At 41.0% G+C, this 16,316-nt stretch overlaps 1 protein-coding gene across 6 annotated transcripts in view; it reads left to right on the plus strand.

Moving 5' to 3' along the window:
• stk11ip (serine/threonine kinase 11 interacting protein) overlaps positions 1-16,316 on the plus strand; it is a 210,335-nt gene that overhangs the window by 110,909 nt on the left and 83,110 nt on the right. For all 6 annotated transcript variants that reach the window (XM_060919085.1, XM_060919084.1, XM_060919086.1 and 3 more), the window contains exons 16-17: positions 4,337-4,447; positions 9,884-10,079. In XM_060919085.1, coding sequence (XP_060775068.1) covers positions 4,337-4,447; positions 9,884-10,079 — 307 coding nt within the window. The remainder of the gene's footprint in view (positions 1-4,336; positions 4,448-9,883; positions 10,080-16,316) is intronic.

Below are 16,316 nucleotides of genomic sequence, written 5' to 3' on the forward strand. Positions count from 1 at the left end.
CGACCGCCAATAAACTCTAATTTCTGTGTATATCTACCCTTTGCTTCTTTCTAAGATTATCCAAGTAATCCAGTAGTAGAGCTTTTTTAGCTGTAGTGTTCTTCGGAAAAGAGCAACAGACATTGGACCTCTTCACTTGGCTTTGGTATGTGAACAGCATGTAAATAAAGTTTGCTTGTCCCCCAGGACAAGGGTAGTGATGGTTCCTAACATAAATGTGATGTCACTGCAAGGGGTCTATACAAATAAACTTGACTCCTTGAGGTTGATGTGTTGGATGCAGGAAATATGGGCAAGCATAAGGACCTGATGCCCCTTTTCCACCAAAGCAGTTCCAGGGCTGGTTCGGGGCCAGTGCTTAGTTTGGAAGCGGGTTTTCTGTTTCCACTGACAAAGAACTGGCTCTGGGGCCAGAAAAACCGGTTCCAGGCTAGCACCAACTCTCTGCTGGGCCAGAGGAAAGAACCGCTTACGTCAGCGGGGGGGGCGGAGTTGTTAAGATCAACAACAATAACAAGACCGCGAAAGATCACCATTTTTAAGCGACGAGAAGCAGCAGCTGTACAAACGCGAAGTCAGCCATTATTATTGTTGTTGTTGCTGCTGCTGCTTCTTCCGCGTTGTTTTTGCTTCGATATTCGCGTCAAGGTTTATGCAAACACAGCGACGTAATGACGTATACAGCGACATAATGACGTGGCTTCTCTTAGCCCCGTGAGCTATGGAAAAGCAAACTGGTTCTCAGCTGGCTCGCAAGTTGAACGAGTTGTGAACCAGCACCAGCATTGGCCCCAAACCAGCCCTGGAACTGATTTGGTGGAAAAGGGGTATGAGTGACTTTGACAAGGGTCAAATTGTGATGGCTAGATGACTGGGTCTGAGCATTTCAGAAAAAGTTAATGATTGCTGAAAGAGAAGGGAGTCCACATTAAAATTTTAGCAGTTTGTGCTAAAGTAGCTCTTCTGTGGGATTGGACCATATGGGCTAGCCTTTGTGCCCTATGCAAATCAGTGAGCCTTGGCTGCCTGTAACCCTGTCACTGGTTCACTGTTTCTTTCCTTGAACCCACTTTTGTTAGGTACTGACCACTGCATACCGGGAAAAGCCCGCAAGATGTCCCATTTTGGAGATGCTCAGACCCAGTCATCTCTCAGGGCCTCTGCATGCTCTTGCGACAAGGCTTTCGCAGATAGCTTTTCGCAGACAGTTGTAATTTATCGTTGAGCGGGGAGTAATAGGCATGCGCGATGTTATTCACCGCCACAACGCAAGGGGGCGTGAAGTCGCGAAATCGCTAGGAGTAGTTGGTGGGTGTGGTTAGTGGAGTGTTTATCCTCCAGTTACTTATAATGACTAGAACTGGAGTCGTATAGATGTACGTACTTCCTCACTTCCTCGATCGACCGCTCTTCGTGCTGCTCCATCTTCGCTCATGTTTTTAAAAATGGCGGTAGTGAAAACAAACCAAACCGGGAAAGTAGGGAAGCGGAAGTGCGTGTACAGCGGATGTAGAGTGGACCAATCAGAGCCCTCTTGTCTGCGACGCTGTCTGTGAGGCTTCTGCGGTGGTCACAATTTTTGGAAGGTGCGTGCAGAGCGTCTGCGAAGGGGGGGCTACGCAGACGCCATCTTGCGAGGACTGCGTTGTCAGCATAAATTGGCCTTCAGTCACAATTTAGCCCTTGTCAAAGTTACTCAGATCCTTATGCATGCCCATTTTTCCTGCTTCCAACAGATCAACTTGGAGAACTGACCGTTCTCTTGCTGCCTAATATATCCCACCCCTTGACAGGTGCCACTGTAACGACATAAGGCATGTAATTAATTTTACTTGTCAGCAGTTTTAATCTCATCTCATTATCTCTAGCCACTTTATCCTATTCTACAGGGTCGCAGGCAAGCTGGAGCCCATCCCAGCTGACTATGGGCAAAAGGCGGGGTATGCCCTGGACAAGTCGCCAGGTCATCACAGGGCTGACACATAGACACAGACAACCATTCACGTTCACACCTATGGTCAATTTAGAGTCATCAGTTAACCTAACCTGCATGTCTTTGGACTATGGGGGAAACCGGGGCACCCGGAGGAAACTCGCGCGGACACAGGGAGAACATGCAAACTCCGCACAGAAAGGCCCTCGTCGGCCACGGGGCTCGAACCCGGACCTTCTTGCTGTGAGGCGACAGCCCTAACCACTACACCACCGTGCCGCCCCAGTGGTTTTAATGTTAAAGCTAATTGATGTAGACTTAAAACTAAAGCTCTACTGAAAATAAAAATAACCCTAATGCCTCTTTCCAGTGCAGCTGGAACTGCTTGACTCTCTATAGTATACAGTTGCAGAAAAGTAGTAATTTATATTCTCATTGTCCACTGTCACACAGGAGAGGATTGGTTCCCTTTTGAGTCTGGCTTCTCTCAACGTTTCTTCCTCATGTCATCTCAGGGAGGTTTTTCCTTGCCATCATTGCCACTGGCTTGCGCATTAAAGTGCATATCATGGGTAAATTCAGGAGAAGGATCAATGTAATTCTCCTATTTTATATTAAACTTTGGTCAAATATCTGTCACATTTTTGCATTTTGCACAATTTTTTTTACCTTGCACAGTACCAGAAAAATTCAGTTGAAATCAAGCCATTTGAGGCGAATTCGTCCGCCTCTGAAGAAACTTGGCATTTGGATTTCCCAGCAAACATTGATTTTTGTGACGTCACGTGTGGGATGCCTTCTTCTGAATCCTACGTCAGCGCTGGTTTGTTTGAGAAAACGACCGTATTATTTACATCCCTGGTGTTGTCTCCGTTGTCTTCACTACTTGAATCATCATCAAATCCAAACAGATGAAGCCCCAATTCTGACATCTCATTATATTCTTCATGCAAAGGTGAAGTAACATTGCGCTCAGGTGACAATTCCATATTTCAGTGCAAAATTGCTAGCTGCTAAACTTGGTCTACACAGGCTGTGCACTGAAACCGTGCAAGCTCTTGCAGCCTGCTGGCGGTTCCGCAGGTGATGTCACGAATCTGACTCCAGACTCCCTTGGGATTTTTCCAGACGCGTTTTATTTTTTTCTGCTGTAGACAGATGGCCTTGTGCAAAATTACCCTTCTGGATGAGTGTGTATAGGGACATACTTTCATATTAAAAAACAAAAACAAACAAATTGGTCCAGGATATGCACTTTAAGCTCCTGGGGACATTGGCTTGACATACAATGAAGTACACAGCCCCTTTACTGTGAAAACGTCTCAAGCTATGAAGGAGTATTCACCTGTTGTCAACAAGGAAATCTAATTTGTTATACAGAACTTGGCTGCAGTTATAATATTCATCAGTTTGTTCCTTAATAATCAAATTGTTTTGTAACATGGTGAGATTTAATTGCAATTAATTTACACACACCGTAACTAGCTAAGGCCTGGGCCACAGTGACTGCATTGCGTATGGATTGCTGTAGCTCACATGCATGTTTGTCCACAGTGCCAGTATTGCTGCTGCTTTCTCCATTGAGTTTGTCTTTGATAATGGCCATCAATAATGTTTGATAAAGCGGCTAGAGATAATGAGATGAGATGAGATTTTAATTTATATATAGTTGGGACGTATAAAGGGCAAGAAACGTGTGCTGAATTGTTAAAAAAAAAAAAGTAATGTCTGTGACATAGCCAAGCCATTGAAACTATAGTGAAAGTTGTCAGTTATGTAATGTTACTGATATGATGGAAATATACATACCAATAGATTTTTTTCACTGTCTATTTTTGCTGAGTCTTGCTTACCTCGCACATCAAAAATTGAAAAATAGGCACCACGCTGAAACTGTAGATGGCACACCACTGGCATGATGCTGTCCTCATGCAGCCACGATGCTCAAGCTGCACATCTCACACAGGCTTTGTGGCTGCTCTAACCTGTTAAAGCGGGTGCTAAAATGACGAGACTTTCTGCGACCGACGCACACATGCGACGCAACCAGTGTGGCCCAGGCCTTAGTCTTTATTTTGATGAGCTAGAAAACCTGCTGCACATAGAAGCAACAGCCAACCAGCACATCTATGTAAGTTTAAAAAAAAAAAAATCATGTTAGCCAGTTTAGGGCCAAGCAGAGACCCAAGTATTTTTCTTAGTCTGATTTGTTAGTTGTTTTGTGAAGCTTGTAAACTTGTCACAAAACAATTTTCCATTTCCAGGTCTCTCTTCCAAGATTTTTTCCTACTCTGGTATTATTTCAGTACTGATGATATAGTATCCTATTCAGGTCAAAATATTATGACAACATAAAGCTTAACACATACTTTGCTTTTCTTTCTCTGACTATGTCTCTCTTAGGGAAAGGAGAACCCTCACCTCGCTCTAGAATTGCGCTTTAGCTACATTAGTCACGGAAGACAGAAACGATGCTACCTCATGCTGGATGATGACCCTCAGGAAGCCTTGCAGGTTACTTTAATTTTTATCTAAAAATGTACACTATGGCAGACAATCCAGAAGGTTGTAAGGAATAAAGAAATTAATTTAAAAAAAAAATTTCCCTTGATAAACTGCCATGCTTTTGGTCCATCCAGTTTCATTAATGTTATGCAGTATCACTGTAATCTGTAAATGAGATTTACACATCAAGAGTCTGTGGAATCTGAACCAGGAATTCTGCTAATCAGTATTTAGTCAGTTTGGAAAAGTTTTTAAACAGTGACTGAACTTGATGCAGGTAATCTAATCTGGCACACATTATTTTTACCTAGCCACCACCACTGTATATGTGCACATCAGTTTCACATACTGTATAAAGGTGTGCCAGGTTAGATTACCTGTATCAAGTTCATTCACTGTTTTTAAACTTTTCCAAACTGACTTTAAACCATCTCAACTTGCATCTACCCTAATGTCTACCATAACAAATTTTTACAAAAATAATACCCCAACTTGTGAGACATGATTTGGCAACCCAGTTTAATCCTATATGCAGTGCAGTCAATGCAGCACACTTTTATAGTTACATTAATTAATGCTGTCCATTAAATGAAAATATGAAGCTCAAATAGGCAAACTTTCTGCAACAGAGGAAAATATACACTATATAGCCAAAAGTTTGTGGACACCTGACTATCACACCAATATATGTTGGCCTTCCCCAGACTGTTGCAACAAAGTTGGAAGCACACAGTTATATAGAGATTATGCACCTACGTCATCAAACCATGTGACGTTTGTGTACAACACCATGTTGAATGGAAAAATTAATGGTGCAGCAGCTGACTCACAAATAATGAAACAGGTTTATTTTGCATGCACAAATGGTTAATTTCTCAAACTGTTTGAGCATAAATTTTATTTTGGATGCAAAAATGTGCACAAACAAATCTAAATGCATTCATTACAGTGGTGATTGCTTTAAGACTACATGGGAAGTCCTTAAATGGGCTGGCTCACCCTCCCCAAAATCCAGTTCATTTTATTTTTTTTTTGTTTACATATGGGCCACTGTATTTTGAAAGCATGTGTCCACTACTCTGTTACTACTCTACTCTGCTGCTAAACTACAATCCCAGTTTCGAAGAAGTTGGGATGCTGTGTAAACAATAAATAAAAACAATGCAATAACTGATAAATCATCAAAATCCTATATTTCATTGAAAATGGTATAGACAGCATATGAAATGCTGAAACTGTGAAATTTTGTTTTGTGAGAAAAAATAATGCTAATTTTGAATTTGATGTCAGCAACATGTTTCAAAAAAGTTGGGACAGGGGCATGTTTAGCACTGTGTTGCATCACCTCTACTTTTAACAACACTCCTGTAAATGTTTGGGAACTGAAGAGACCAATTGCTGTAGTTTTGAAAGAGAAATGTTGTCCCATTCTTGCCTGAGATACAGTTTCAGTTGCTCAACAGTTTGGGGTCTCCTTTGTCCTATTTTGTGCTTCATAATGCACCAAACAATGGGAGACAGGTCTGGACTCCAGGCAGGCCAGTTTTGCACCTGGACTCTCTTACGATGGAGCCATGCAGATTTAATATGTGCAGAAAGTGGTTTGGCATTGTCTTGCTGAAAGAAGGAAGGCCATTCCTGAAAAAGATTTTGTCTGGATGGCAGCATATTGCTCTGAAACATGTGCATCATTCACCATTAATGATGCCTTCCCAGATGTACGAGCTACCCATGTCATGTGTACTAATGCACTCTCATACCCTCATAGATGCTGGCTTTTGAAGTGTGCACTGATAACAAGCCAGGTGGTTCCTCTCCCCTTTAGCTCAGAGGACATGGTGTCCATGATTTCTAAAAAGAATTTCTGATTTTGATTCGTCAGACCTCAGGACAATTTTCCACTTCACCTCAGTCCATCATAAAAGAGCTCAGGCCCAAAGAAGGTGGCGGTGTTTCTGCAGATTGTTTGTGGTTTTAACTTGCATTTTTTTGGATGCCATAATGAACTGTTCACAGATGATGGTTTTCTGAAGTGTTCCTGAGCCCATAGGGTGATTTCCACTATAGACGTGTCTGCTTTTAGTGCAGTGTCACCTCAGGGCCTGAAGATCAGGCATCCAGTTTTCAGCCTTGTCTTTTGCATACAAAGGCTTCTCCAGATTTTCTGAATCTTTTAATGATATGCACCATAGTTGATGTGATCCCCAAATTCTTTGTAATTTTACATTGAGGAGCGTTATTCTTAAATTGTTGCACTGTTTTCCCATGCAGTCTTTCACAGAGCAGTGAACCCCTCCCCATCTTTACTTCTGAGAGACTCGGTCTCTCTGGGATGCTGTGGTGGTGTTTTTTATTTTTTTATTTTTATTTTTTTTTATTTTTTTTAAGCGTTACACAACTTTTTCAGTCATTTGTTGCCCCGTCCCAACTTTTCTGAAATGTGTTGCTGACATCAAATTCAAAATGAGCATATGTTTTTCAAAAAGCAATAAAACTTCAGTTTCAACATTTTGATATGTTGTCTTTTGTACTATTTTCAGTGAAATATAGGGTTTCCATGATTTGCAAGTCTTCACATTGTTTGTTTGTTTTTATTTGTTTTACACAGTGTCCCAACTTTTTTGGAATTGGGGTTGTGGTCTGTTCATTGTTAGTGATCCTTTCAAAACCCATCTCAAACTCCTTTTTTTTTTTTTTTTCATGTGTGTCATACAGAGAAGCTTTGAATAAAATTGTATACTTTATCTTTTCTTTATGGCTGCTTGCAAGGTGCCCAAGGCCAGTTCTGGTCCATCACAATGTGTCTGCAGCATGTTCCAAAAAAAAGTTAGAACAGGGGTATGTTAACCACTGTTTACCAAAATGTTAACCACATTTTGTGCTTCATAATGTGCCAAACTGGGAAACAGCCAGGCCAGTTTAGCAAACACACTTACTACAAAGATGTGATGCTGTAACGCATGCAGAATATGGCTTGCTAGAATAAGCAAGGACATCCTTGAAAAAGACGTCATCTGCGTGGCAGCATATGTTGCTTCAAAACCTGTATGTACCTTTCATCATTAATGATGCTTTCACAGATGTGCAAACCCATTACTAATTAACCTGTTTACCTGTAGAATGTTCCAAACAGGTGTTTTTGAGCATTCCACAACTTGCCTAGTCTTTTATTGCCCCGTCCCAACTTTTTTGGAACATGTTGCAGGCATCATATACAGAATGAGTGAGTGTATATTTACTACTGCTGTCAAGCGATTAAAATATTTAATCGCGATTAATGTTGCGACTGTCATAGTTAACTCGTGATTAATCGCAATTTAATCGCACATTTTTGTCACATGAAAAACCATTGTAATTCTCTTATCAGTATAAAAAAGTGAATGGGCTTGCTCACCGTTCGAACTACGGGGGTACACGGGGGATCCGAGATCCCCTGAAACAGACATGAGATCCCTTGAAAACATGATTTGGGAAATGTTGGGGGGGGGTCTCTAAAATATTGGCAAAATGATGTTTATTGACATAGCAATCGTGTGTAACAGGAAGCATTTGCATATCCGAAGTGAGCACGCGATGGAGATCCGCGCTCTGAGACAAGCGCAAGCACCCCCCCCCCCCCCCCCCCCCCCCAAGGGAAAATAAGGGACCCCCCGAAAATATTGGCATAGTTCAAACACTGGTTGTACCAATGTTTTTTTTTTATTGCAGATCATAACACGTCTCGTCACAGCCACTGCAAAGTGGGGCTGGAGCCGCCGATGGGAAAACGAAACTTAAACCGAGCACCGTGGCTCTTCGGGGGAGGGCAGAGGACTCTGGCTGTGCGGGGCGTGGCATCATGTCACAGAGCGTTAATCTCGCGATAAAAAAATTATCGCCGTTAAAATTGAGTCAAGTTAACGCGTTAATAACGCGACATTTTTGACAGCACTAATATTTACAAAAACAAAGTTTATCAGTTTGAACATCAAATGTCTTTTCTGTTGTATTCAATTGAATACAAGTCAAAATGAATTTGCAAATCATTGCATTCTGTTTTTATTCACATTTTAAACAGTGTCCCAACATTTTTGGAATTGCGGTTGTAGATACTTGGACAATTTATTGAATTTCATGTTACAATTTAAGATCTATGGCCTAGGATGTCACCAAATTGTTGCAGGTTGTTTTTGGAATATTGCTAAATTATGACATCAAAAATGGCGACTCGCTACTTGGTGAGTCTGGGAAGGATGAGCTGGACCCTTTTTAATATATCGATGACTGACAGTCAGCAAATTACTTGTAGGCTGCAGTGGTGTTGTGTAAATATTGCAAATAAATTGTAAGTATAAAGTTCTGTTTGATTTGCCTTCATTTCTGAAAGATGTTTATAAGTCCAGCAAGCTGTCACTTGTTCAGCTAGCAGCTTAGCTGCTTTTTGGCAAAAATGGCATATTGATCTGATTTTAGAAAAGACTTTTGATACTCATACTTACGAAGAGGGGCAAATTAAACAAGAGGGCAGAGTAACAACCAAGGTTTTAATTCAACAGGTAAAGAAGAAAGAAGGTCCTTTAGCTGTCTTGGTACAGTAAAATTGAGTCTGTGTTTATTGTTAATCTTAGATTAGAATGATGATAAATTAGTTTGCAATTCACTGTTCAGTTATTACTGATCTGAAGGTCAGGGGCCTTAGCACCACCAAGCTGTCATTGTTGGACCCTTGAGCGCAAGGCCTTTAATCCTCTCTTTAGGGGTGCTGTGTTGACCCTGTGCTCTGACCTCAAATTTCTAAAAAGCTGGGATGCACGAAGAAAAGAATATCACTGTGGTGTAATGTATATGTAACAAAGTTTTCTTTTTCTTGTGACCCCAGCAGCACAGTATGAATTTACCAAGGTTTTGTTTAGAATCATACAATCTAGCCATGTTTTTTTTTTTTCCCTCTTCCATCCAGCATGGTGGTGGACTCATTAAACATGTCATGTGCATAAGTATGTTTTTGTATGTAATAGCATTACAATTTCCCTTTGGAGTAGAATAATTTGAGTGACCTGCACAAAGCCCCAGCATAAACTCCACTGAACACCTATGGGATTAACTGGAATGCTGACTGTGCCCCAGGCCACTTCACCTGACATCAGCACATAAACTCACTAATGCTGTTGTGGCTCAAAGGGCAAATATACACAGCCACTATCCAAAATCTAGTGGGAAGCCATCTCAGAAGATTGGAGGTTATTATAATTGCAGATACATGTAAATGGAGAATGGGGTGTTAAAAAACACACTGGTTTTCACTCTGCACAAAATTTGTTTGGATTATGTTTGAATTGAAAAATTTTACAACCCAAATTGCCCAGTCTACTCTGTGACAGATTCATTATCAGCAATTAAAAGAAAGAAATGCATTTTACTGTTGATAGAAGAATCCAGTTCTGTTATTGACGTTGCTTTTTCCAGGTTCTTCTGGAGTTGCTCTGTAGGGTTGCAGTGGAGAATGAGCAGCAGGCAGAAAAGGAAAAAACGGCAGTTGTTCGGCTACAGTGTCTGAAGTGCCAAGCTGAATTTTTCCAGTCTCCATCTAAAAATCTGGTGTGTGCCCTGTCTGAACCAGGTGTATATCAAGACAAGACAACAGAGAAAGAGCACACTGCTGGTAAGAAGAGCAAAATAGTGTCTATGAGGTGTTCACACAGCCAGGTCATTTTGAGAGTCAAAACCGTATAATACTGATGGCATTAATCTAATATCAATTCTGATTGATGATCAATGTTTTAGAACGTAAACATATAAGATCTTTTGCCTTGACTCACTCATCTGCATACTTGCTCATTCTCATGTTCTGGGGCATAGGGAATTCCAGGGACTATGTTTATCCTTCAAAGCAAGACTGAAAGACAGCATAAACATGAGTGTGTGGTTTTAACCTACATACTTCTTGACGAAAACTGCCAAGATTTTGTGCCATAGTTTCTTAACTGTTGTGTTACAACAGGAAAAGACTCATAAAGATGCAGTTGCCTCTGAATGTTTTGAAATGGCAGGGCCAATTCTTTGTTTTTGTGAACGACTGAAGACATTTGGGTTTGAGATCAAAAGATGAACATGAAACTATTAATCATTTCCTAATATTTGCCTCTAGATGTATTAAACAACTTTGAACATGGGACCATTGGTGGGAGACCACCCTTCTTTTTATGAGCAAAAGTATTGGAAAATATGGTCTTAAAGTAAATCACCATTTTTGGTTGTATATCCCTTGCTTAGCAATAACTGCATCAAGCAGGCAACATACTAGCATCATCCAACTGTTGTATTCTTATGAGGGCTGCACCAGAGGTGCAAGGCCCTATTGTATCTGTTAAGATTTTTTGTTGGGGTCCGAGTACCGGTGGTGCAAGGCCTTGTTGTTTCTGTATGGATTCTTATTAGGGCCCGAGCACCAGAGGTATTGTTTTCGGTCGGGTTTCTTTGTTTGTTTTTTGTTAACGATGTAACAGGAAAACAGCTGGATCAGTTTTCATGAAGCTTTCAGGTTTAGATGGGCATTGGTCTCAAATAGAGCTTCCAACATTTTGAGGGTCATCCAGTCAAGGTCACCAAAAAGGTCAAAATCATTTTTGTTGTGGCTACTGCCTCATATAGAGGCACTAGCCACTACATCATTGTGCTTCTAAGAGTGTAATAGTTGTGCACTGCGCATGTGCATACATGTTACGATTAAAATGGCTGGTGGGTGTATAGAATTTGGTTCACCATTCGAAATAAATGGACTAGACTAAAGAAATCACTTTCAGACATGTTTGTTTATGCTTATTACAGAGGGAAAATGCGTTCCACTGAGCTCTAGCGCCGGGCCATTTCCGGAAAATAAGAGTTTCATCATGGCGACAGCATGTGTATGTCAGCCTTGGTTCGGAGGTTTCAGTTTCGAAAACTGTAAGAGTAGAATAATATAAAGTACGGACACTTGGTATATTTTACTTCTGTGATTTTTAAATTGTTCATTTTTGGGTTACGCTTCATTTTTGTGGCTACTGCCTCACAGAGTAAATATATATATATTTACTCTGTGAGGCAGTAGCCACAAATTGAAGCGTATATTTACTATATTACTATATTTACTATATTTACTGTATGGACATCGTATCAGAAAACAATTTTATTTATAAGCAGGAGCCACATGTACCATACCCATAGGTGATATATTCCTTCATATTCATCATAAGTGCTACCGGGTGAGGTTTGTTTCGCCTGGCAACACGTTTATTATTATTATTATTATTAGCGCCCGAGTACCGGAGGTGCAAGGCCCTATTGTTTCTGTAGCAATTCCTCTTATTATTATTATTATTATTATTATTATTATTATTATTATTAGGGCCTGAACACCAGAGGTGCAAGGCCTTTGGTGTTCACCAGAGGTGCAAAGCCCGATTTGTTTCTGTTGATTTTTTTGTTATTAGGGCCTGCGTGCCGGAGGTGCAAGGCCTCTGTTGTCCACCAGAGGTGCAAGGACCTATTGTATCTGCTAAGATTTTTTTTTTATTATTATTATTACGTTTTCCTTTTTTTCAACACTTTTGCCATTTTTGAGGTGGTTCCCATGAACAAAAACTCATGAAAATTGGTATACACATCAGTCATGAGGGTGGCATGGTGGTGTAGTGGTTAGCGCTGTCGCCTCACAGCAAGAAGGTCTGGGTTCGAGCCCCGTGGCCGGCGAGGGCCTTTCTGTGTGGAGTTTGCATGTTCTCCCCGTGTCAGTGTGGGTTTCCTCCGGGTGCTCCGGTTTCCCCCACAGTCCAAAGACATGCAGGTTAGGTTAACTCAGGGGTGGGCAAACTTTTTGGCTCAGGGGCCACATTGACTTTTGAAATTTGCCAGGCGGGCCGGGCCGGGCCAGCACCAAATTCATACACATCGAACATAAACCGGAAAAGCTTTAGTGTTATTGTAAGGCCTTCACTTGCAGATCAGATTGTCATTTATTTTAGTTCTCAGTCAACAAAGGCAGAGCAGAAAAATGTTTGCAGTTCAATAGATTGGCACTGGATCCATCCAGAAAAGTAACACACACACACACACACACACACACACACACACACACACACACACACACGTGACAGTAAGAAAAGTAGCACACTTAATTCTTAAATTACATCTTTGAGCTGCCAGGATGAGTAGGATGCCAGTGTATTTGTATCATTTTATACATACAACTAAATTGCATATCATTAAATTGAACTAAATTACATATCAGTACATATCATTTTTGTACATTTCACTGAACTTGTAGATTTACACCTGAGTGTTTTTTTTAACTATCCACTTCCAGCCTGCCAGTCCAACCAACCACCATTAGTAGGAGAGGTACCATACCAACATGTTTGCAGTTCAATAGTTTGGCACTGGATCCATCCAGCCCACAAAATCAAACAAAACAGCTCAAGAAAGCAAAAAACTCCAAACTGGTTTTCAGGTTCAAAGTCACTCACTGAAATATTTCCAGTCCTCAAAAAATCAAAACACAGGTTCCAAACAGGTTTTCATATTCCAAAAGGCCACTCATAGATCAGAATAACCTCCACAGGCAAAAGTCCAGGAACAGATATAAGCAGAAGCAAGGTCAGCTGCTCATAATAGACAGGGACATAAATGAGGGGCGGAGCAGACACCCAAAAGCACATGGTATACTTAAGCCTAGGTCACAACCGGACGTACGATTTTTTGGGCGTGCGATTTTTTTTTTTTGTTGTTGTTGTTTTTTTTTGTTCGTGGAGAAAGATGCGCGTTGGCTGTAAGTTTGTCTTGCAACCTGAAAAAAAAAACGTAAGTGCCCATAGAGTTTGTTTGACATGACAAAGAACCTCTGCAGCCGGTCTGCGGCCAGTCTACGGCTCGAAAATCAGCACGTCACACACGCGCCCTCCATGCGTTTCTTGCGTTTTTTGCACTTAGACCGGCCGTAGGAGCACGTACGGCCGGTTGTGACCTAGGCTTTAAAAACAAACACCAGCACTACAGCAGCCACCCACAACAACCAAAATTACTAAGAGTTATACTTTTTATATTATTATGCCTGTAAACATGTGACTACCATCTTATTACAGCTCCAACATAGTTTTAAAAAGAGAAAGTGTTAATACTCACATTCACTCAGCAACCGCTGAGCTGTATTCGTCCGTGCTTGCGCTGACTGGTTGTTAGCATAATTAGCATGCTTGAAGGAAAAGTGCCGTTTGATGTTATATTCCTTTAAAACTGCAACGGTTTATTTGCAAATAAGGCATACAGCCTTTGATCGGACTTCAGCAAAAAAAAAATACTTAGTTGTCCATTCTTTATTGAACACCCTGCACTCACTGTCCACTTTTCTTTTTTTTAGGACCACTCATTGTCAGGTTTTATCCTGTGTTCTCGAGATCATCAGTGGCACGGGCGCCAGAATGACTTCCATGGCATGCGCTGCACCACTCTGCAAATGTAATCTCGCGTGAATACGACTGACTGGAAAGACGGATCTCTAGAACACCTGTCTACGTGATAACACTGAAGCTTATAGTTTATAGATCTGCTCAATCGCGTTTATATGATTGCCTTCCGCGGGCCGGATTAAAAACGCCAACGGGCCGGATGTGGCCCGCGGGCCGTAGTTTGCCCACCTCAGGGTTAACTGGTGACTCTAAATTGACCGTAGGTGTAAATGTGAGTGTGAATGGTTGTCTGTGTCTATGTGTCAGCCCTGTGATGACCTGGCGGCTTGTCCAGGGTGTACCCCGCCTTTCGCCCGTAGTCAGCTGGGATAGGCTCCAGCTTGCCTGCGACCCTGTAGAACAGGATAAAGTGGCTAGAGATGATGAGATGAGATGAGACATCAGTCATGCGCACCACTACTCAGCGATAGGGGCTTGTGACCCCAGGTGTGTCTGGGGGACTCCATAGCACATTTTGACATACTCCTCCAAGACCGTTTGGTGTGTTCATGCCATGTTTCGTGTATGACATGTCAAGATATTGCTGATGTTAAATTGTGAAGGGATTTTCGATACGTTGCAAGATGTTGAAATGGCAAACCAGTAAATTTGTGTTATTCCACACAAACCAGAAGTGAGTCATAAATTCACCATGCATTGCCTGATATGGCTCAAACCCCACAGGTTATAGGACATCATGGTTCGGAAGATATCCACATGTCCAAAGACATCAGTCCTGGCCACTGCTACTCAGGGATAGAGGCTTGGCCCCGGGTGTGTCCAAGGGACTCCATAGCCCCCATACATGTGTGTGTGTATGTATGTGTGTGTGTATATATATATATATATATATATATATATATATATATATATATATATATACACACCACATGTGTGGTGTGCCGTGCCACAAGATGAGCAAAATTACACTATACATTGCATGAGGCATACTCAGCATACTCCTCCTCAGCGGTTTGTTGGATTCATGCCATATTTGGTATATGTGATGTCAAGATGTTGCTGATTTTAAATTGTGAAGGGATAAGACTCGAGGCTATTAGGAAAAACCAGGCAGAAATATGAGTTTATTATACTCTGAAGAGCTGGCTTGTTGACAATGAAATTCATAAAGCGTTTCACCCAGAGAAGTGCCTCCTGTTATCAACTTTTTTTTTTTTATAAAGTTTAGCATGAGTGACATATCAGGTGTTCCCATTATCTCCTTTCACTGTCGGGGGCATCTTTTCTTCCATCTCTGCATGTAGACACACTTAAGGTAACCTTGTAGGATAAAACAGTGTGACAAATCAACATACTTCTTATATAAACATGAGACGCAGTGTGTGACCTTCCTTCCTTCGAAGGATCACGACTCTATAAAAATCGTCTCGAAAAATTATATTTTCCTTTACACGTGCCTCCTTTTATCAGTGCTTTGGTAACTTGAATAAAGCAAAAGATTTTCCCTCATATATCTTTCTGTTTCCTGTCTGTCCTATACAGGTTTTCAACAGGCACTTCATAAACAGGAAAATGGAAACTAGTATACTGCTGTTTTTGTGAGACATGGGCATCTCTACACAAATGGCAAATGAACAAATCGGAAAATATGCAGCTTCACATTATAAAAATCAAACTTGATTATTGTGTTATTTCTTCAGCCAGCAATAAGCATAAGCAAAAATATGTATAGTTCTGTATAGAACAAAAATGTAACTATAGTTCATAATTGTTCAAATTTGAGAAAAGGGGGTGAAACTTCTCATATGGCCTCAGAGGCCAGTCCAGGAGTTACTCTGGATACATCTTCACCATCTGGTAACTTTTCATGATGGCATGCATCATCTTCATCAAATCTCTCAAGCATCGTTGGACACATGGTCCAACTAGCCATACCAGGAGCGATACACACAATATCAAATCACATTAATGATTCGACTCTGTTATTTTGAAGACTCTAGTTTTTGGTGTTCTTGAAATCTGTTGTGTTGTACTGACACGCATTTATATTATTTAGAACACCCAAGTTCAATCATTGAGGCTAGGGTAATTAACAGAAACACCTTTGTGTTTAATTCAATTCAGTGTGACAGCACCCCTAAATACATTCCTGAGACACGGCAGCTTCAACAGTTTTCCAGCAAGTGACCCGAAGATGTCACTGTGGCAATATGTGTTTGTCTAATTCCTGTGTTTCATCCCATGATATACCGAAGTGCTTCTTTTTGATGTAGTATATCTATAGAATCATGAACGTCATGAACTTTTGAATTGCATAAAATATTTACAAATGGAGTCTAACTTGCATACAAAAAACACTGCCTTGTTAAATGAACTTTATACACACAAAACAGTACATCCAATATTTGAAACCATAGCTTTTAGCACACAAGTACTGTAGATGCAAAGTGTGGGAA

This window comes from Neoarius graeffei, chromosome 4 (assembly GCF_027579695.1).
Source record: "Neoarius graeffei isolate fNeoGra1 chromosome 4, fNeoGra1.pri, whole genome shotgun sequence".
In the NCBI taxonomy this organism is placed as follows: domain Eukaryota; kingdom Metazoa; phylum Chordata; class Actinopteri; order Siluriformes; family Ariidae; genus Neoarius; species Neoarius graeffei.